We start from the raw sequence: 22,874 nt of genomic DNA on the forward strand, positions 1-22,874 counted from the left end.
AGTGAAATGTTTACTGTAACGTAACAGCAAATTAACTGACATAATGCTAATGTGTTCACCTGCAGGAGTCCTCAACTTCGCACTCCCCTAATGGTGGTAAGAATGAGTCTTTAGAGCGAAAGACACTGATTTAAGACAAACTAGTCCATGTACAAAACAGGGAGAACATTTGAGTTTTCAATCTGGATTTAAATAATTCCACAAGTCATAACCTAAACTGTTGACTCAACAGCCAAGACGAACTGAAGCCAAACTGTTTCTAGCACCCCCTAATAGCTGATACTTGGATAAACGGTTAACTGCACAAACACCACCTGTTTACCAACACAGAAGGCCATGCGATCTTTGTGACATCATAAGGCAGAAATGTTAAAGGCAAAAGGAAAGATTTAACACACACACACACACACCTCATTAATGCATACTAAGAGGAGATTCTAAACGGACCTGATTTTGCTTTCTCTGTCCCTTAAAGTTAACATTTTTCCCCATAATTTATAAGTGAGGTACAAGACAAATGCTGCCATCTGCTGTTCATGTTGGAGACACACCACACAAAAGAAGATAAAAACCAGCTAACACTCATCTAATGCTTCAGTCTTTTCATTCTTGGCAGTTTTTGCACATTTTCAGGCATCATGTAACATGATTACAAACATTTTAGCCAATGAATCATGACTTTAAACCATTTGTATCAACAATTAAAATATATATATATTCTGAAATTGACATCGGCTGTATCAAATATGTAATGTGAGCTTGACGTATCCACGATAGCGTAATAATAATCATAATAGAAAAAAACAGCATGAGAAGAAAATTATACATATGTAGGATTTTTAAATTCCTTTCTCCATTCTGTTCTTGGTCAACTGCAAACTTGGCAAAGTAAATTTTTGTAACTTTTGTTGAAATCCACTCCTAAAAGCTTTAAAGCAAATATTTGTTCAAGGTTGTGTAAACAGTACAAAAGGCACAAGATTATTATTCTGAACCCCAGAGACAGAGAGAAAATATTTGCTAATGGCACCAGTAGGATTATTTTGGCAGTACACAAAGATCCAACATATTGCCAGCATCACCTTGAACAAAATGAAGCAGATATTCTTCTGTGACCAGAAGAGGAATTACTTTGCGCCACAAAAATATTAAAAACTCATTCGCGCTCGACCAATCACGTGTTCCTTGGCAAATAGCCAAAGCAAGTTCTTTTCCGGTCACAGAAGAATATCCGCTGCCTTAACAAAAAACAAAAACAATCAGGAACAATACTCTGTGATGCCTGAAGAAACAGGACTAACATATCATTTGTGTTTCCTGCATCATATTTGAGACTCAGTTCATAAATCAGCAGCACAGATGTAAAAAAAAAAACCAAAACAAACAAACAAAAAAAAAAAACAATCAGGCTTCCAGTTTAGTTCACTTTGCAAATTGTGAGATTAGCATCTCAAATTCATCAAAAGTTAAATTACGCAGTAAATTCCATATATTTAGACACGGACAAAGCTCGTTATATTAGCTGCTTGTCACAACATGTTAGAGTTGAAAGCAAACCGTGAATATTAGCGTGTTGTGCTGACTGAGTGACAGCTGTATCCTCAAGTTACCCGACGTTGAGGCAAACAGCATTTTCAGCACCACGTGCCACCTTTTCAAATGACCAAATACACGTCGCTGCTACACTGTTTCAGAGCTGTGTGTGTTAATCTGTCAAATTATGGACAAATCTGCAGATAAATGACTTTTAGCAACAAATTTTAAACCCACACCATCCTCATTAACAAGCAGAAAGCCTTTATGAGTAGATTACCCCCTATGAGTAGATGGGGTACTCCATCTACTCATAGGGTGTACCAATGGTGTCAGTATCAAGGGGCAAGTCAAGCCTGGGAGGACGCGCTAGTGTCACATATCACCACAACCACACTGGATCCTTGATTTTGGCCAACAAAGCAAAAAAAAAAAAAAATTGGTTCAACTCAACCTCTTGAAAGTAGCCATCAATTTGCTGCAACCAGGCAAAACTAGGATGCCCACTTGGTCTCCTACACCTGTCCTGTCTGCTGAATCATGCCCAGAGAAAGGCACCACATGGTCAACATGTCGAAGCCCTAACCCAACCATGCAAGTGATACTCCTCATTTGAGTCTCCCAAAGTCATCGTTCCTTTAAGTCCCTCCGGCAGTACCCAAGAATCCTCCTAAGAGACCTCGTCCCAAAACCATCTATTCGTCACCTTAGGTCACTGGTTAGTGTCCAAGTCTCACAACCACAGAGTAACACAGGAAGCACACGACCCTACGACCTTGGACCTTCATTCTCCTACAAAGATATTGGCATTGGTGGAGCAGAAAGAGCTGGAACACATGCAAGGCAAGTGACCTCCAGAACACGGTTGGTGACCCCTATATTAGGTGGTACCAGTGGTGTAAGAATCAAGTGTCTACTGTGTATTATTTGTGGCTTTTTGTAATAACACACATTCAACTGTAAAACAAATGTCCAAACACTTCAGCTCCACTTAAAAACGGGCAACCACAGATGTGTTACTTATCAACTCTAATACGTTGTGACAGACGTATAAACTCACAGACAATGTGTTGATGTCTAAATATATGTGGGCCCAATAGTTCACCCCTCTGTCTAACTAGCACCAGGAGCTAAAGTGTCTGTAAAAAGGCAACATTATTTGAAGAAAGTTTTATGAATGACTGGAGCTTTGGAATGCTTTCTGCTGTAGAAGAAGGTGACGCTGCTCCGTTTCTGTAACGTCGGGCCCTCGGCTCTTAAATCATCTCTGACTCATGCTGAGCCAAAGCTGGAGGCATAGTGGTTCCACATGGACCCTGGAAATGGTACCTGTATGACATCACACACAAACAAGGAGACATTCCTGGTTTGCAAAACTTTAACTCTTAAAAGGACGGATAACTCCTTTCCATAAACCTCTGTGACAGCCATTTTTGTGTTCATTTCTATGGAAGCTTCTGTGATCGCGAAGCTCCTCCTTATGTTTTTGTTTCTTTGTCCCACCCCCCGAACCCCCGCCCCAGCCCAGAATTTGTCATGAGTATGCTTAAAAATAAATTTAAATTTTGCAGTGGATTTCCAAAAGACTTTTTGTGCAGTGTGCCAGGAATCTAGCTTTGGAAAGCTAAGAAGCTAGTTCCTTCAATTCAATTCAGTTCTGTCGACAGTCAAACTGCGTAATTGCAGAAGAAAAAGAAACTAGCGCAGCGAGTTTAACCCACTGTGAATACAAGTTATGTTTGGCAACAATATCACTAATTTGTTGCTTCTTGTTTTTTGGTTTTCTAGCACTTCGTGCACATATTCCATACAACTAGATGGCGCTGTTGGCTCTGATGGCCGCTGTTGGCTCTGCAATGAAATGCATTTCTTTGCATTGAACACGAGAGGGCGTGTCACATATAGTTTAGCAATTTACCAGGTGTAATCAAACAAGCTATGTCAAAGTGATAATGCCCGTTATAAATAGCGGAGGGACCCACACCTGGAAATCCAGTAATTCCCATGAAAAATTTCCAACACTGAATTTTTAAAAATGTCCTTCATTGCTGAGGACTAAAGAATTCTCCAGCTGCAGCCGTATGCACATTCTATTAAAAAAAAAAAAAAAAAAACACACACACACACACACATGGCTGTTTCCATAAACTCTTCTTTAACAGTGCACCTGTAAGTGTCTTTTTGTATGATCTGTGCTGAATGTCGGTATCGTGCAGTGGAGACACTCGGCGGACATCAGCGTCACAATTTGAACCCAGCAGGTGGTATCCTCATATTTTTCAGTATTTACTTCTGATGTATAACTTACGTGAAGTATTCTGTTTTCGGTGTTGTTTGAGTATTGAACTCCGCCACTGGGATCCCCCTGGATGCAACTTGTGGTCCAAACATGGCTGAAGGATAAACAATTGAGGATGTACCCACCTATGAGAGCAAAAAAACAATCAAGAAAAAAAAAAAAAAAAACAAAAAAACCCCTGTAAGTGCACTAGTATTATTTTTACATCTATGTAACAGCACTATATTCCATTTGCGAGTTGGCACATTCTAAATAAATCACGTGTCATGTAACTACTCCATGTCCACTGTGTGCACAAGAAAATAAGAGCGCTCAGTTCACACGACTGTAAGTTATACGTTCTGTAAGTTATACGTCTACATCCAGCACAAGCACAATTTGTGCTCATGCATGTACAGGATATGCACCAAGTGCAGCCATACGTTCACGTTTTATTATATTCCAACACCAGAAGGGGCTACTGAACAGGAACACTTCAAAATGTATGTTTCAATGTGATGTCACCTGATGTCTTCCCTCTGTTACAGGCTCCTGAACAATGTTTTGAAATACAGATGTTGCAGAAGTTATAAAAAGGTTCTGGAGCACTGTTTCGAGTCAGCCATCACAAATCTGCAGTAATGACTAAACGTTTTTAATCATCCCGAGCCGTATGTTCTATCCATTCTGCAACTACGGTTTTACTTTCCTGTTGTGTTTAATATAAATATCAGCCCCTGTTTGACACTGTAGGCAACATTTTGCTCCCGCAATTACTAGCTTGTTAGCTGGTCACAGTACAGTATACATAATGGTGTGTACTTCTGCATGACATGAATGCCCCTGGTGGTGATTTCTCAAACATACACAGATACATACAGCTGCCTCTTAATCACAACTGTATGTCTTGCCGGGAAAAATTCTCTTTCCGGAAAACTTTCATGTCTTAAAACTCAAGAATCGTACAACTCTAAAAATCGAAATTTTTATGCATTAATACTGTGAAAAAAAATGTGCACTTCTGACATTTATACAGTAAATGCCTTTAACTTAATTTTGGGTTTCAAGTAGGAAATGCACCAGAAATCCTGAAATGCTCACATCAGCCACTAGATGGCAGCAAAAGAGGTTCAAATGTGCGGCAAGGTCTGAACTGTTTATTCCTTTGAAAAGTTAACTTTTCTCAAAAATAAGATGGGCTGACAGTCAAATATCAACTTAAAGATGAGTCCCTGACCTTCATGGCCAACTTACTTGTATACACTAAAATACCGGTTTATATCAAATATTCAGTGTTAGAAGACAGTTACAATCAGTTTCATTACCACTAATGTTGCAGTACGGGGGCTTAGTGGTTAGTACTGTTGCCTCACAGCATGTGGCCTTTCTGTGTGGAGTTTTCGTGTTCTCCCTGTGTCTGCATGCGTTCCCTCCAGTTGCTCCGGCTTCCTCGCACATCCAAAGACATGCGGTTTTGGTGGACTGGAAACTTTATATTGTCCATAGTTGTGCGTCTGGGAGTGACTGTAATATGTGACCTTGAGACAGACTGGCGACCCATGTGGGGTGTGCATGAACATGAGCAAACTGAACATGCTGTACCACAAACATAATAATGAAGCCTGTGTTGCTATGTGTCTCACGCTACGGTCTCAGGTTCCTGTTCCTAACAAAACATCAGTCACATGAGCAAAGAGCTTAACTCACCACCAGACAAAGGTCACAGCTATCAAGCTCTTTTTCCACCTTGGTCAGGACATGAGAGTCCAGAGTCTCCCCAAAGAAAACCACGTTGGGCCTCAGCAGACCCCTGCAGTCGCTCTCACCGCACCTTGACAAGGCAGCAGCACAGAATGAAAAGTGCTATAATTACTGCCACTCTCAAATCAAATTTCAACTAATTCCGTTTATTCATACAGCGCCAGATTACAACACAAGTCGATAGACATCAGCAAGGTCTAGACCAGGGGTGAGTAAGACAGCGCAGGTTTTCCTCACTGCCAACAGCTCAGCAGGTAGTTTTACAATGTTTTAGGATCTGACCTCGGCAGTTTATCCACGGGGATCTGAGCATCGGAGGCATCTGGGTGAGGCGAGCTGTGTATCAGGAGAGGGGTTAAAAAAGCAGATTCCAACAGCATTTTACCTCCATAAGAGTGAAAAGATCAGACTTTCATATGCTGCACATTTATCTACTCACCCTTTGTCCTTCAGGGCAGCACATATGGGGCTTTGATGGTTTGCGGTCACCTCGCCACAACTCACACACCGCGTCTCCAACAGACTGCCTGCAGGTGCACAAAGTACATCCTCATATATACAGACATCCTGCAATAACATGAACGAATCCCTCCGTGCAAAATCTGTGTGTGAGAGCAGACGTTCCCGAGAAGCCGCGGCTCCGTCGATGCTAATTAGTCACATAGTCACGCCTCGAGTACAACATCGAAATAAAAAGTGTTCCAAGTACAACAGAAACAGATTTAATATACAGAACAGCACCAATATTAGCTGTACAGCATATACACAAAAGGTGGGCATTTTCTCAAATACACGTTTGTCCGTAACAGAGTGGCATCTGAGTGCAGTGGAAAATAATTTCAGAAACATTATTCACACATTTTACCAGATAGCCTGTTAGCTTTCGGCTGCTTTAAAGATGTGTAAATTTTATTAATGAAACCTAAAATGAAAAAACTACTGTTTGATGACCATTTTCAGTATAATGACACACACAAAAAAAACACAAATCCTCAAACAACAATAAAAAACTCCACTAAAACAGTAATTATGGACAAACAGACAAAGGTTTTTTTTTTCCCCATTCTGAATATATAAAGTTTTCACATTTCAGTATGGAACATTATGACTGCATTACATTATCTGCTCCTTACCAGCCTTTCTGGGGATTAATATTCTATTACATGTTGTCCATGTCCGTGTTCCTCCTGTGAACTACGGGCAAGTTTAAACTGAACAAACATGGGGCTCAAGGAAATACAGTATTTTCATCGACTGTTTATATACTGGACAACGTTTGCATGATGTCACCTGTAGGTTTCATATGGAGATCCAGAACAGCCCATATGAAGCCCATATCTGGGCGTCGCCAGGTTGGCAGTAGTGGCAGCACTGACTTTGGCTACATCACAATGAGCTCATTAATGGATGAAGAGATGAAGCTTGGGTGGCTCAAAGTGTGTGACGAAAGAAGCCTGAACACGCCCCTCTCTTTGAATGTGAATCAGCTAAGCTGACAGACTAACCTAAGTTTAGGTGTTTATTAAATCATATTTTTGGGGACTGCATGGTGGTTCTCCTAAGGATTTACTTCGGTGCGGACATTAAAAATTATGAGCTGCATATTTTCTCAGTAATCAATCAATCAATCAATCAATTTTTTTATATAGCGCCAAATCACAACAAACAGTTGCCCCAAGGCGCTTTATATTGTAAGGCAAGGCCATACAATAATTATGTAAAACCCCAACGGTCAAAATGACCCCCTGTGAGCAAGCACTTGGCTACAGTGGGAAGGAAAAACTCCCTTTTAACAGGAAGAAACCTCCAGCAGAACCAGGCTCAGGGAGGGGCAGTCCTCTGCTGGGACTGGTTGGGGCTGAGGGAGAGAACCAGGAAAAAGACATGCTGTGGAGGGGAGCAGAGATCGATCACTAATGATTAAATGCAGAGTGGTGCATACAGAGCAAAAAGAGAAAGAAACAGTGCATCATGGGAACCCCCCAGCAGTCTACGTCTATAGCAGCATAACTAAGGGATGGTTCAGGGTCACCTGATCCAGCCCTAACTATAAGCTTTAGCAAAAAGGAAAGTTTTAAGCCTAATCTTAAAAGTAGAGAGGGTGTCTGTCTCCCTGATCTGAATTGGGAGCTGGTTCCACAGGAGAGGAGCCTGAAAGCTGAAGGCTCTGCCTCCCATTCTACTCTTACAAACCCTAGGAACTACAAGTAAGCCTGCAGTCTGAGAGCGAAGCGCTCTATTGGGGTGATATGGTACTACGAGGTCCCTAAAATAAGATGGGACCTGATTATTCAAAACCTTATAAGTAAGAAGAAGAATTTTAAATTCTATTCTAGAATTAACAGGAAGCCAATGAAGAGAGGCCAATATGGGTGAGATATGCTCTCTCCTTCTAGTCCCTGTCAGTACTCTAGCTGCAGCATTTTGAATTAACTGAAGGCTTTTTAGGGAACTTTTAGGACAACCTGATAATAATGAATTACAATAGTCCAGCCTAGAGGAAATAAATGCATGAATTAGTTTTTCAGCATCACTCTGAGACAAGACCTTTCTGATTTTAGAGATATTGCGTAAATGCAAAAAAGCAGTCCTACATATTTGTTTAATATGCGCTTTGAATGACATATCCTGATCAAAAATGACTCCAAGATTTCTCACAGTATTACTAGAGGTCAGGGTAATGCCATCCAGAGTAAGGATCTGGTTAGACACCATGTTCCTAAGATTTGTGGGGCCAAGTACAATAACTTCAGTTTTATCTGAGTTTAAAAGCAGGAAATTAGAGGTCATCCATGTCTTTATGTCTGCAAGACAATCCTGCAGTTTAGCTAATTGGTGTGTGTCCTCTGGCTTCATGGATAGATAAAGCTGGGTATCATCTGCGTAACGATGAAAATTTAAGCAATACCGTCTAATAATACTACCTAAGGGAAGCATGTATAAAGTGAATAAAATTGGTCCTAGCACAGAACCTTGTGGAACTCCATAATTAACTTTAGTCTGTGAAGAAGATTCCCCATTTACATGAACAAATTGTAATCTATTAGACAAATATGATTCAAACCACCGCAGCGCAGTGCCTTTAATGCCTATGGCATGCTCTAATCTCTGTAATAAAATTTTATGGTCAACAGTATCAAAAGCAGCACTGAGGTCTAACAGAACAAGCACAGAGATGAGTCCACTGTCCGAGGCCATAAGAAGATCATTTGTAACCTTCACTAATGCTGTTTCTGTACTATGATGAATTCTAAAACCTGACTGAAACTCTTCAAATAGACCATTCCTCTGCAGATGATCAGTTAGCTGTTTTACAACTACCCTTTCAAGAATTTTTGAGAGAAAAGGAAGGCTGGAGATTGGCCTATAATTAGCTAAGATAGCTGGGTCAAGTGATGGCTTTTTAAGTAATGGTTTAATTACTGCCACCTTAAAAGCCTGTGGTACATAGCCAACTAACAAAGATAGATTGATCATATTTAAGATCAAAGCATTAAATAATGGTAGGGCTTCCTTGAGCAGCCTGGTAGGAATGGGGTCTAATAAACATGTTGATGGTTTGGATGAAGTAACTAATGAAAATAACTCAGACAGAACAATCGGAGAGAAAGAGTCTAACCAAATACCGGCATCACTGAAAGCAGCCAAAGATAACGATACGTCTTTGGGATGGTTATGAGTAATTTTTTCTCTAATAGTTAAAATTTTGTTAGCAAAGAAAGTCATGAAGTCATTACTAGTTAAAGTTAATGGAATACTCAGCTCAATAGAGCTCTGACTCTTTGTCAGCCTGGCTACAGTGCTGAAAAGAAACCTGGGGTTGTTCTTATTTTCTTCAATTAGTGATCAGTAGAAAGATGTCCTAGCTTTACGGAGGGCTTTTTTATAGAGCAACAGACTCTTTTTCCAGGCTAAGTGAAGATCTTCTAAATTAGTGAGACGCCATTTCCTCTCCAACTTACGGGTTATCTGCTTTAAGCTACGAGTTTGTGAGTTATACCACGGAGTCAGGCACTTCTGATTTAAAGCTCTCTTTTTCAGAGGAGCTACAGCATCCAAAGTTATCTTCAATGAGGATGTAAAACTATTGACGAGATACTCTATCTCACTTACAGAGTTTAGGTAGCTACTCTGCACTGTGTTGGTATATGGCATTAGAGAACATAAAGAAGGAATCATATCCTTAAACCTAGTTACAGCGCTTTCTGAAAGACTTCTAGTGTAATGAAACTTATTCCCCACTGCTGGGTAGTCCATCAGAGTAAATGTAAATGTTATTAAGAAATGATCAGACAGAAGGGAGTTTTCAGGGAATACTGTTAAGTCTTCTATTTCCATACCATAAGTCAGAACAAGATCTAAGATATGATTAAAGTGGTGGGTGGACTCATTTACTTTTTGAGCAAAGCCAATAGAGTCTAATAATAGATTAAATGCAGTGTTGAGGCTGTCATTCTCAGCATCTGTGTGGATGTTAAAATCGCCCACTATAATTATCTTATCTGAGCTAAGCACTAAGTCAGACAGAAGGTCTGAAAATTCACAGAGAAACTCACAGTAACGACCAGGTGGACGATAGATAATAACAAATAAAACTGGTTTTTGGGACTTCCAATTTGGATGGACAAGACTAAGAGTCAAGCTTTCAAATGAATTAAAGCTCTGTCTGCGTTTTTGATTAATTAATAAGCTGGAATGGAAGATTGCTGCTAATCCTCCGCCCCGGCCCGTGCTACGAGCATTCTGGCAGTTAGTGTGACTCGGGGGTGTTGACTCATTTAAACTAACATATTCATCTTGCTGTAACCAGGTTTCTGTAAGGCAGAATAAATCAATATGTTGATCAATTATTATATCATTTACCAACAGGGACTTAGAAGAGAGAGACCTAATGTTTAATAGACCACATTTAACTGTTTTAGTCTGTGGTGCAGTTGAAGGTGCTATATTATTTTTTCTTTTTGAATTTTTATGCTTAAATAGATTTTTGCTGGTTATTGGTGGTCTGGGAGCAGGCACCGTCTCTACGGGGATGGGGTAATGAGGGGATGGCAGGGGGAGAGAAGCTGCAGAGAGGTGTGTAAGACTACAGCTCTGCTTCCTGGTCCCAACCCTGGATAGTCACGGTTTGGAGGATTTAAGAAAATTGGCCAGATTTCTAGAAATGAGAGCTGCTCCATCCAAAGTGGGATGGATGCCGTCTCTCCTAACAAGACCAGGTTTTCCCCAGAAGCTTTGCCAATCGTGCATTAAAGGCACCTAATGGATCAGGCTACCTATAGCTGCTAAAAGTGCTAACTCCATTAGCATACAACTGAGAGCAGAGACATCTTAGATGATGATGCTAGGACGCGTCATCACACAACTCATATTATCCCAGGTGTTTGTAATAAAAAACTCTAAATGACAAGACACAGCAACTCCACAACTCAGCGGAACTTGGTTCAGCCGTTGTCACTCAAAGCGACCACGCCCACAATTATACATAACATTATGGCTTAAAACGTCTTGAACTGAGAAGTTAAACAAAATCAAATCAAATCAATTTTATTTATATAGCGCCAAATCAAACAGTTGCCCCAAGGTGCTTTATATTGTAAGGTAAAAGCCATACAATAATTACAGAAAAACCCCAATGGTCAAAATGACCCCCTGTGAGCAAGCACTTGGCGACAGTAGGAAGGAAAAACTCCCTTTTAACAGGAAGAAACCTCCAGCAGAACCAGGCTCAGGGAGGGGCAGTCTTCTGCTGGGACTGGTTGGGGCTGAGGGGAGAGAATCAGGATTTTGAATTAACTGAAGGCTTTTCAGGGAACTTTTAGGACAACCTGATAATAATGAATTACAATAGTCCAGCCTAGAGGAAATAAATGCATGAATTAGCTTTTCAGCATCACTCTGAGACAAGAGCTTTCTAATTTTAGAGATATTGCGCAAATGCAAAAAAGCAGTCCTACATATTTGCTTAATATGCGCATTGAAGGACATATCCTGATCAAAAATGACTCCAAGATTTCTCACAGTATTACTGGAGGTCAGGGTAATGCCATCCAGAGTAAGGATCTGGTTAGACACCATGTTTCTAAGATTTGTGGGGCCAAGTACAAGTTCAGTTTTACCTGAATTTAAAAGCAGGAAATTAGAGGTCATCCATGTCTTTATGTCTGAAAGACATTCCTGCAGTTTAGCTAATTGGTGTGTGTCCTCTGGCTTCATGGATAGATAAAGCTGGGTATCATCTGCGTAACAATGAAAATTTAAGCAATGCTGTCTAATAATACTGCCTAAGGGAAGCATGTATAAAATGAATAAAATCGGTCCTGGCACAGAACCTTGTGGAACTCCATAATTAACCTTAGTCTGTGAAGAAGATTCCCCATTTACATGAACAAATTGTAATCTATTAGATAAATATGATTCAAACCACTGCAGCGCAGTGCCTTTAATACCTATGGCATGCTCTAATCTCTGTAATAAAATTTTATGGTCAGCAGTATCAAAAGCTGCACTGAGGTCTAACAGGACGAGCACAGAGATGAGTCCACTGTCTGAGGCCATAAGAAGATCATTTGTAACCTTCACTAATGCTGTTTCTGTACTATGATGAATTCTGAAACCTGACTGAAACTCTTCAAATAGACCATTCCTCTACAGATGATCAGTTAGCTGTTTTACAACTACCCTTTCAAGAATTTCTGAGAGAAAAGGAAGGTTGGAGATTGGCCTATAATTAGCTAAGATAGCTGGGTCAAGTGACGGCTTTTAAGTAATGGTTTAATTACTGCCACCTTAAAAGCCTGTGGTACATAGCCAACTAATAAAGATAGACTGATCATATTTAAGATCGAAGCATTTAAGATCGAAACAAAAAAAAATTCACCATCTGTACACTTGTCACGGGGGAGGAAACTCTATAAAGACCAAAAAATGATTTTATACCTGGCCGTAAACATGTTTATTTCTGCTCTAAAGGTGGACATTTTAACATGGAATTGAATGGGAATCTGATCACTTTTGGAGCTAGACTCAAGTGGTCAGTTAACTAACTGCAACTTTTTCTTCTTCCATTGAAGCTCACCGCTTGAGTATCATACACAGTGAAGATTAAATAAACACAAATCAAGGAGACGTGTAAAAAAAAAAAAAACTAACCAAGCTTCAAGGTGGAAAACTAGAATGAATTAATTAATATTCAACCGCTTAAACAAGACTAAAACTAATGATAATGAAAAGACTAACATATGGCTAAACTAAAATATTTTCATCAAAAGACTAATAAAGCTCTATTTTGAAACCAGGTGCCAAAATTACTGAGAAGTTCTGACATCTGCCTTTAAAGCCACAGTATGCAGGATTTAATGTCATCTAGTGGTGAGGTTGCAGACTGCATTATGTCTTCCCCACTTACACTATTGTTTCCTTTCACATTTTTGATGGGGCGATGGGGGGTTTCATGCTCCCTTGCCTTCCCCTGTGATAAGCAAAACGTTGGGCCTCTATTTCACAAAAATTATGCTTCTCAAACTTGTCAGCCTGTGCTACCAACCAGTAGACAGTAGAAAGGAACAAGGAGGAGAATAACCACTTCTTTTCTTTTAGTCTTCCAGCTGCACTGCAAAATGTGAAAGAGAGAAAGTATGTGCCTTTTGGGCTACTGTACCAACATGGCTGCCTCTGTGAGCAGGGCTGCTCCCACGTATATATGAAAGGCTAACAGATCGATTTGTTGTTGCAGGTAATTATACACTAATGAACAGGTTTATGCTAATGAACTCCCCTAAATCCAACACACTGTTGCAATATTAGTAAGTCCAAGTCATGGTCATTTGTAGGCATGGCCTAACTCTGCAACTCACCGTGAACCCTGAGCACATGTTTGGACCCAGCCTTTCGGTGCAGGTCATCCAGGCATAGAGTGATGACAGCTACGGAGCGTCCCTGCTTCCTCAGCCGGGCCTCGCACTCAGCTATAGCCACATGGGCGGCGTTGGGTATTTTACCCAGAGCCAGCTCCCGCCTGTAATGGTAAAACTCCCACACACGAGATGGGTAGCGAGAGAAGGCCTCTGAGGTAGCCAAGTCCTGGGGAAGCATCAGCAGGAGGGACATATTCAGAAATGGGAACAATTGGAAGATGCAGTTATCAAGAATTAGACAAATTACCACCCGCAACGAAATACACAATGAAGAATAATCTCTAATCTGTACCTCAGCCCACAATACATACAAATCAAAATTAGACAAGAAACACCATTTCTCCAACTGGATGTTGCTGCCAAGATAAATCTACTGAGCTGTGAAGATGGATTACACCCCTCAGCTGGAAAACAAAGACAAAACTTCTCCCTGAATAAGACGCTAGGACTAAGTAACTATTGCGGCGATGTGTGTGTCTGATGAATTACCTGAGACGTCCACGTCCTCCACTTCTCATTGTCCCCCCTGAAGGTTGGTACTCCACTTTCAGCGCTCACACCCGCCCCTGTGATGATCGCTATGTGTTTGGCTTTTGCAAAGGCTTTTCGAAATTCAGACATATCTACAAAAAAAAAAAAAAAACACAGAAAATACACATTTGTAGGAGCTTTAATGACTGCAAATGACTAACAAGCTGATATTAACACCGTCAACCAAAGCAGGTGTGGCTGATTTTGTTGCAGTGGCAGTTGTGGTTTGATAATGTGCTACTGTCTGACCATCTCAGACTTGCTTCATACTTTCTGGAAATATTGCTACTGGGCCCAATAACACACGTGGAAAATTTTAGGCTTCTACCTTTATTGGTTTTTGAGCTATGGAGGCCCTAAGAAATAGATAGAAGACTGGAATATGAAATGTATGATTTTATGTTAAATCTAAGTTGGCTTATCTATTTAACAACAACATAGTCCCTCTGGAATAATTATAACTCACTGTCACATATAACAATGTGATTTTTTATTTGTAAAACAGTAGGTATGTTTTATATGTTTTATGTATTAAGCGGATTGAATGTACGAGTTCTAACTTACTCGCACAAGGCAGCATATGTATAAAGACATCAGCGTCACCAAACGCCTTTGTCCTGGGACACTGCAACTTCTAAAGCTCTTCCTAGTAATCTCAAAGATCAAGGTCCCAGAAACATGAATGTGACTGCTGTGAAAAGTGAATCTCTCTCTACAAGTTTTATATTTTCACTGCACATAGATACACTTCTGATGTCTGTGTCGAGCAAGGCACCGAATGCCTGGATCTTAGTGCTGATATCACAACAGCAACTCGATCAAAACTGCTCATCGTGTAGTGCAGTGTAGACAAACTCCTGAACTATCATTGTGAAGAGATACAAAAACTTAAATTACAGATTGTTGAAAATTACATAAGATACAGATGAAAGTTTGTGTTATTTTTACCTAAGCTGGGCTTCGCTGCATCCGTCAAATTTCGTCTCATCACATGAGTCGAAAACATGCGAAATCCAAATGCAATGACAGCTCGATTTTGGAGAAGCATGTTGACTTCTGCTTCAGGTGGCAAGAACACATGAAGAAGAAGAAAAAAACAGAAGAGAATAACAAAAATATCTAGTCCCAGTCAGATTATGTGGTGTTTTCTGTGATTACATCCCACGATGGTGGCACCAAATCCAAACAAATCAGTCTTTAATCTGTCAAGTCTACAAAGACATGTCTGTTATTTAAACTGAATGCACATCTAACCATGGACCAAAATCACGCAACCACAAACGTTTATCTTAAAATTCTAAGAGAGATCCAAAAGATTGACAACAACCAAAATAAAAACAGCCTGGATTTGGGACAAGCGTGGCAACCAAAAATGGTTTGTGCATGATAACTCAACAATGCTTTAACCAATCAACTTCAAACTTGGTATGTATATTGATATGGGGGAGGGGAAGGATGGTATTAAAGGACATGTTACACAGAACTCCTAATAACACCAATTTTGGTGATTAGAGGTCATGTGATGATATACAGACATTAACTTGTGCAGTTCTTTAAACAGTCTGTAAGCATGTGCCAATCAAAACAATCAGCTGTGGAGACTGACGAAAACAAACTGCTCATTTTTTCCAAATGATTCCAACAGTGTTTATGTCACTCTGAGCAAACGTCCCAGTGCGCTGTTGAATAGCATGCGGACAAACTGCCGCTAACGTTAAGAAGGCAACCGCGGATTAAGTGCAAAGTTTAAATAAGTGTGATGTTGTGTCATGATGACTCGTTTTTTAAAGTGATAACTGTGTTATTTTTGATGCAGTTGAGGTATAAAAAAAAAAACATTTAAAAGAGTTGGGGGTGAAGTGTGTACAGAGCACTGAACCAGGAGGCACGTGCAACGCTCATGCACATCTGCAACCTAGTCCAATTCCCCATCTCCGGAAAATAATGTATTCTTTACTTTTCCAATGTAAGCTGCATTTTCAGGCAGCTTGTAAAAAACAGCGTTGTGGCAGAGTTTCAGATACACGTATACACCAGCCAGGTTAAAACATGTACGCGTTCATGGCAGCAGTTACAATCAGATTAAAACAGTGTCCTGCTCCACAGACAGCAGATGCAGCACACATCTGGATCCTAAATCTGACAGACTCTCTTTGCTTGGAGTGATGTCACTCAGCAAGAAATGCAGAGTAAAAGGTTTTCTGGAAATGCACCTGCTGCCTCGCCAAACCAGAGGGTTAATTAGCAATAAACTATGTCAGCGACCACTAACTGTCACCACATGTGCACGAATAGACTTATAATCACAAATACTTTGATGCTGTGTTGTTGACCAGCATGTTGAACATGCAACATGTGGTTTAATAATGGACACCATCTGAAAATGGTTCCCTCATGAGAAGTCTATAATGCCTCAATTGATTGACTTCAAACTTGGTACATAACTTAGTTTTGGGCAGGACAGGTGTAGACCACCTTGTAGCGCCTGATGACACTATCAGAAAATGGTTTCTGGACATTAACTCAGCAACACTTCTGCCAATGCACTTCAAACTTTGTATAAAGAGGCGAGGGTTGGTTTTGGACTTGTTTTGAACCATTTGTGCGAGAATCACTGAAACACACTGTGACAGGAGCACGGGAGGCATATGAAGGGGTCTGGGGTGCTGTGGGGGATCTGGGTGAGTTACGGTTAGGGAATGGGAGAGTGACGCAGGGGTCGTCTGGGGGGGTTAGGGGAAAGGTAGGGAGTAGCAAAAATAAAAATAAAAATAACATTAAAATCCCAGTGACCCCCTAAAGTGTGGATCACGTGATGACGTCATCGCGCTCGACCAATCACAGCGTGTTCCGGAAAAACAACCACAATAAGTCCTCTTCCGGTCATGGAAGAATATCCATTGTGGACGACACCAGACAGAGTAAAAACTGGTCTTTCTAAGGTTTCACTCCTCTGAAATCTCACATTTATCATGTGCGGCAGGATTAAGCTGACGTCAGGACAAAGTGAAATCCAAAATGTGTCCTAACAAGTTTTACTAGGCCGACTATTGCTCAAAGTATACAATGCTAAAATTTACTGCTAAAGTTCGCTCACTCGTGCGACTAGCATCTCGTGCGTTTTCTTAAAGAGGCATACACAGAAAATATCCTGAATATAATAAAATAACACTTTAAATGAAAGATTAACAACCGACAAAACAAAGAACAGTGACTAATTTTAGCCACTAAGTGGCTAATTTTGACTACATAAATACGAATTAACAGCGACGGCTAAAAAAAAAAAAAAAAAAAGCGACAGGTCGATTTTTAAACTTTTCCCTCGGTGAAGAGTTCTCATTTACCTTTTTTTTTGGTTTCCACTTTCTCGCAGAAAGACTCGCAATTTTTTTGTTTATCTATCTGTCGTCCTGCGGAAAGACCGTAAACCGCAACACTGTCGTAAATCTCTGCAGCAAAGACAACAAAACAAAAGAGCACGCATGCGAAGGCAAGAAAGTTCACTCCACCCAACTTTCGTCTCAGGGAAACTCGAACGAACTTTTGCTGTAACTCTCCTCGTCAACCCTATTTCGATGATGAAGAAACTAAATTTGCATCATAATATATGGCGGCTTTCAGATTACCGCGCATGCGTGTTAAGAGGGAGGTGTCAGTGGCGTTCCATCATAGACATATAAAATAGAACGACACTATCGTTTAAACCTGCGGTATTTCAGGCTGACAGGCTGTGATAATAATAATAATAATAATAAACATCTTCATTTCCGTCTGTTTTAGGATTGCTTTTAGACTGATCACACTGCTATGATTTTGCATATAATTAAATAATAGTGCAACATCTGTTGTTTTTTCATATTCCTTAATAATTATTCCACAAAACAACATACACAACAATAAATGAAACCCCTAAACTATTTTAAATAAGTGCATAAAACGTCTACTCTTATTATAGTTTGTATTAGTATGTCACTGTCTAATCTATTTTGTGTTCTATGTTTTGATCTTGTATCCCCGTTCTCAAGGACTACAATGGAAATAAGTACTTTCACTTTTGTGCATTTATCCTTTTATTATGCTACTGTATCTTTTTTATACAAAGACAAATAATAATGAATTATATCAAATCAAATAAGCCTCTGATGTGACAGGCTGATGTCACGGCACGACTGGCATCATAACTATATAAATATGTTATGGGCTCACATTTTGTGCACTAAGAAAGCATGTTTATAGTATCTAATCTAGAAAATTATAGTCAAAAATTTGCTTGCAGATGTCTATGTCAGAAAATTATCAAAGTTATTGCTGTTTTTCTGGCTTAAAATGTTTAAAATGTCTTGGAGGTTTTCATACCTGCTAAATTGTGTGTTTGTTTATGTGTCAGATGTGTTTTCTTTTTTAAAAAAAACATTTATATATATTCTGTGCTAGCTCCTTGGGCTGTGAGAAACAACATTTTGCTCCTTTCTACACTATGTGGAAGTGAATAAGAACTTCAAGCTGTACTCCATTACTGATTTTCTTTGTATGTAAAAAGCAGAAACCAAAACGGCCTGTTTGAGATAAACTGGAACGCTACACAATACCTACACAAGATGGCGGCCTGACCGGTCTCTACCGTGTCCTCTCTAGTGTTTAGATGGTCTCTATGGTTTTAGGATTTCAGTGGCTTTTTTTTTTTTTACGGCGGCGCCATTTTTGGTGATCAGTGCAGGAGTTTGTGTGGTGTTGATTTTTTTGTGCTTCATGCTTTTAATGTAATAATGTCTGCGCTGTCAGAATACCATCAAAGTTTAGAAGATGAAGCTAAGGCTTGCTACGATGCAAAGATTGCTGTTTTGGGGCAAGATCCTTATTGTCTTTGTCTGTCTGAGCTCAAACCGATAAAGGACTGCCAAATGCAAGAATTACCTGATCTCAGCTATCCCGATATTTACCACTATCTCCTCAACGTACCTGGTAAACTACACGCTCTTCAAGTGTTACATGACTAACAGTATGATGCAATGAAAAGTTTTTAAATTGTTACAGAGACTAATGCTGATTTCCGTTGTCCCATTGAGGCTTTTCAGGTTTCAAATCCCGCAAAACCTTGGAGAGTTCGTCGCGCTGCGAGATCTCAGTAACACTGAGAACTGCATTGAGATGCTCTGATCACGCTGCACTTTAACCGCTGCACACGGACAACAGCATTAACATCACAACATAAAACTATTTTTATATTGTGCCTAAAACTCTTGTGAATATATTCTCTGCGTTCATAGATGTTATTGCGTTTGTTTTATGTAAACATGGGAGAATCACAGTCTGTCTCTTCGTAATTTTCAATGGGAGCTGCTGTGAGCTACAATCGCTTCCTGATCATGTCGTTCTGGAGGAAAGTGAAGTTTGCTCTTTAACGTCTTGATTATTGTTCTTTACAACACTGTTTGTCCTCTTTGTTCCAGACTAATATATATAATATGTCTGAAATTCGGTTTGCGTTTATTAAATTGCATGCAGATTAAACGTAGCAGACACGGATTATTTGTTATAATTGTTTTAGCAAGTTTTCAGGGTATCATGCAGCAGTCTCTTGTTAACGTGACAAAAAGCAAAAAAAAAAAATTAACATTTTTGTCGTATAATATTCATTTAAAGTTGTCATCGTGTGGATTCTCTATATGTTGTTTGACTGCAGCGACTCTCTGGCGCGCAAGGGATTATGGGATACATGAAAACCCTGAATACTGAGATTACCCCTGTACCAGATTTGTATACTCTCTATCTGTGCATGCCCCCAAAAAAGAAATAAAAAACGGAAGTTTGTTCTGTACTGAGTTTACATTTTCTGTGTGTGGAAAGGACAGAGCTGGCTTCAATTTATGGAGAAAAATAACTTGCCTGTAAACCAGATTTTGGCCTGCGCACAGAAAGAGTAAACTCAGTACAGAACAAACTTCGTTTTTCTCGCTTGCACAGATGGTGAATATAGAAATCTGGTACGGGGTAATCGTAACACGTGACACTGTCACATCTAACTGAGATCATCCATTCCACCTTAAGAGTGCATAAACACCTGTAGGGGGCAAAAAAGTTAAGTTACCTTGATGTGATTAACACATTTTAGCATTCATCTTCTTAAATCCTTTGACTATATTGTAGATTCGACTTGTTCCAACTGTCCGTTTATTTTAGGTTACAGCGGGAAAGTCCTGAAGCCGTACCAGAGCCTCAAGGCTTACAAGTACTTTTCTGCTGGATGGGTCAGATCTGTCATGGTGTACACAAAGGATGACAAGTTTGTCGTTACCAGCACGATGACCCATGAAGAGAGGCCGCTGGACGTTTGGGTGATCTGTCAGTCCAATGGAGTCGTTCTTTCAGGTCACTGCACCTGTATGACGGACCGGGTTCAAGCCTGTTCACATGTTGGAGCCACTCTTTTTGCAGTTGATGCCTGGGTACGAGTACGGCAGGAAACCTGCGCGTTGCCGTTAAACTGTCAGACTGTTTTGGTCAAAGATGAAGGATCAACACCGCTAACAGCTGCTTCCGCAGAGGAATCGAACTCGTTCTACCGAAGTCTGGCACAATCGGGTGCCAAAAATGTCATTCTGTCTGTGATACCGGAATACTGCGAGCAGTTCAAACGATCAGCCTCTCTGGGACTGCCGGCGCCCCTGACCGATCTATACTCAGATGATAACTCCAAACTGTCCTTCCCTGAACTGTTGGAAAGCTGCACATATGCTTTCCAGGATATGATTCTAACACCTGATCAGGTGAGGCTCGTGAAAGCTAAGACGAAAGGAAAAATGGAGCGGAAACACTGGGTTAGACTATGTGCAGGGAGAATTCTAGCATCCGCATTTAAATGCGTCTGCCGATCAGACTACACGAACCCCACGCAGACTTTGATCATGGCTGTGTGTTATCCAGAAATGCTCCCGGTTTACACCAAAGCAACAGAATGGGGCTGCGCACACCAGTCGACAGCCAAAGTGGTGTACGAGCAATTACACATGTGCAACCATCGGCAGGCGGTCATACGTAATGATATGGGCCTAATCATCAATCCTCGGTATCCCTACATGGGGGCGGCTCCGGATGGGTGCGTATCCTGTGCGTGCTGCGGTGACGGACTGGTTGAGATCAAATGTGAGGTCTGTGCAACAATATCAATGGAAGATCCGAGTGACACCAACGTTTCCTGCTACACTCAAGATCACACCGGTGCACTCATACTGAAGACGGACCACGCGTATTATTACCAAATACAGGCTCAGCTGCACATCACTGAAAAGAACTTCTGCGACCTCGTTGTGTGGCGTCAAGGATCTGTGTACATGGAGAGAATCACACCCAACAATGACTTTTGGACCAACTGCGTGGAAGAGAGCTCAAAGTTCTACATCCACTGTGTTCTTCCCGAGCTGCTCTCCAAGTGGTTTTCTCGCGCCAGACAAGATGCAGACACAATTTGCTACTGTCGTAAATTAGCTGTAGGTGGTCTCCTCAAATGTCATAACGATAGCTGTCAAATAAAGATGTTTCACCTCAACTGTCTCGGAATGAAAAAACCGAGACCAAACTGGCAGTGTCTGGAGTGTCAGAAAGTTCAGCGTAACAAGCACTGCCATCCCTGAGGTCTTACATACATGTGGTTGGACAGAAATAGATGGCGTTTGTATGCATTTTATTTTAAGGTCAGACTTGGGTTAAAATGCAAACTTTGCAATTACAGAATTGTAACATTGTTTTAAACAAACATGTTGGATATCTGAGAGTTTTGACAAATGATACTGATTTCTTTCAAATAAACCTTTAACAGGATAAAGGACTGTCAGTTTATTGTGGAAATTTAACATTAAATCTACAAAGTTCTGTATCCCAGTAGGATACTTCGGCATGATTTATCCCCTCCCATTAATTGGGCGAGGGGGGAGAAGGTTTGGAATAATATTCTATCATTCCAAACCTTGTTTACAGCTCTGCTGCATCTCTGGGAATGAAGATAATGTGATATATTAAGGGTGGGTCAATCTCACTGAAGCTGGAGCAGTTTATCGATCTCAGCCATGTGTAGATACACTCGAGTGGTGCAATTATTAAATTAAGTGGAGAAATTCTGGTGCCCCACCCACATTCACAGCAGAGGGCTGTGCTGATTATAATATCCAGTGCTCTAGTCAATAATAAAAAAAAAAAAACTAAAGCACCGTGCTCAGAGTGCAAACCTCTGCCAACACTAGTTTCCAATTTCAGAAATATTTACCTTGTAAAAAAAATTCAAGGGCAAAGTCCTGTTAGAAGCAGCTTTTCATAAGTTAAATTAGATGCGATCAAATGTCAGAGGATGCATTTAGTTCATGCACTTTTTTTTTGTGGTGGTGTCAGGTTTTGTTTTTTCAACTTTTGGTTTCTGAATTCTTTTTCAGATAATTTTCACAGAACATTGGTTATCTCTGCTGTGCACAATTAGTCATTGCTTTTTAGCACTTGGTTTCCGACTGATAACTGGAACACAAACAGGCATAAAATTGGAACCTCCATCCAGTTTTGGTGGTGTAGTTAAATCCATAACAGAAAAAATTAGAGTGATTGAGGCACTTTTGATTGAGATATAATGCAAAATGTACATCAAATCGGCTTTTCAATATGAAATTCAAATGTCCACAAAATCCACAATCCAGATCAGATCCATATCAAACTTTGTGAGGTGATAGTGCCAGTCTGCACCTCACTTTCAAATGAGTGTGATTGGGGCATGTTTAATTCCGCAAAGCTCTAAAGTAAAATGTACATTAAATGGGGTTTTCAATGTTAAATTGAACGGCCCCAAAATCTGTAATCTGGATCAGATCTATATC

At 40.3% G+C, this 22,874-nt stretch overlaps 2 protein-coding genes across 4 annotated transcripts; one reads left to right on the forward strand and one right to left on the reverse strand.

Annotated features, from left to right (window-relative positions):
* Positions 1-587: 587 nt before the first annotated feature.
* On the reverse strand, positions 588-17,597 carry LOC117522040 (NAD-dependent protein deacylase sirtuin-5, mitochondrial-like). 3 transcript variants are annotated; one of them, XM_034183407.1, is made up of 9 exons: positions 17,364-17,597; positions 14,968-15,075; positions 13,978-14,111; positions 13,429-13,654; positions 6,012-6,099; positions 5,855-5,908; positions 5,519-5,642; positions 3,842-3,957; positions 588-2,862 (listed from the first exon to the last, which is right to left on the reverse strand). In XM_034183407.1, the coding sequence occupies exons 2-9, from the start codon at positions 15,065-15,067 to the stop codon at positions 2,790-2,792; spliced, it is 915 nt and encodes a 304-aa protein (XP_034039298.1). In that variant the 5' UTR covers positions 15,068-15,075; positions 17,364-17,597; the 3' UTR covers positions 588-2,789. The 3 variants fall into 3 exon arrangements, with proteins under 3 accessions (XP_034039298.1, XP_034039297.1, XP_034039299.1); XM_034183406.1 differs by having other exon boundaries at positions 14,968-15,078; XM_034183408.1 differs by having other exon boundaries at positions 14,968-15,078; positions 17,370-17,424.
* A 1,126-nt stretch (positions 17,598-18,723) lies between these two features.
* LOC117522039 lies at positions 18,724-21,837 on the forward strand. Its single transcript, XM_034183405.1, has 2 exons — positions 18,724-18,981; positions 20,200-21,837. Exons 1-2 carry the CDS (start codon positions 18,786-18,788, stop codon positions 21,648-21,650), a joined length of 1,647 nt encoding a protein of 548 aa, XP_034039296.1. The 5' UTR covers positions 18,724-18,785; the 3' UTR covers positions 21,651-21,837.
* The last annotated feature ends 1,037 nt before the right edge of the window (positions 21,838-22,874 follow it).

This window comes from Thalassophryne amazonica, chromosome 12, assembly GCF_902500255.1.
Source record: "Thalassophryne amazonica chromosome 12, fThaAma1.1, whole genome shotgun sequence".
Taxonomy (NCBI): Eukaryota; Metazoa; Chordata; class Actinopteri; order Batrachoidiformes; family Batrachoididae; genus Thalassophryne; species Thalassophryne amazonica.

Bases quoted from the DNA above. Each gene is read 5' to 3' on its own strand.
- LOC117522040 (XM_034183407.1), bottom strand. From the start codon at position 15,067: ATGCTTCTCCAAAATCGAGCTGTCATTGCATTTGGATTTCGCATGTTT. The intron at 6,100-13,428 runs GTGAGTTGCAGA...GTGCACCTGCAG, and splicing joins ACATGTGCTCAGGGTTCACG to GCAGTCTGTTGGAGACGCGG. The intron at 2,863-3,841 runs GTAAGTTATACA...GATGTCATACAG, and splicing joins CCGAAAACAGAATACTTCAC to GTACCATTTCCAGGGTCCAT.
- LOC117522039 (XM_034183405.1), top strand. From the start codon at position 18,786: ATGTCTGCGCTGTCAGAATACCATCAAAGTTTAGAAGATGAAGCTAAG. The intron at 18,982-20,199 runs GTAAACTACACG...CGTTTATTTTAG, and splicing joins CTATCTCCTCAACGTACCTG to GTTACAGCGGGAAAGTCCTG.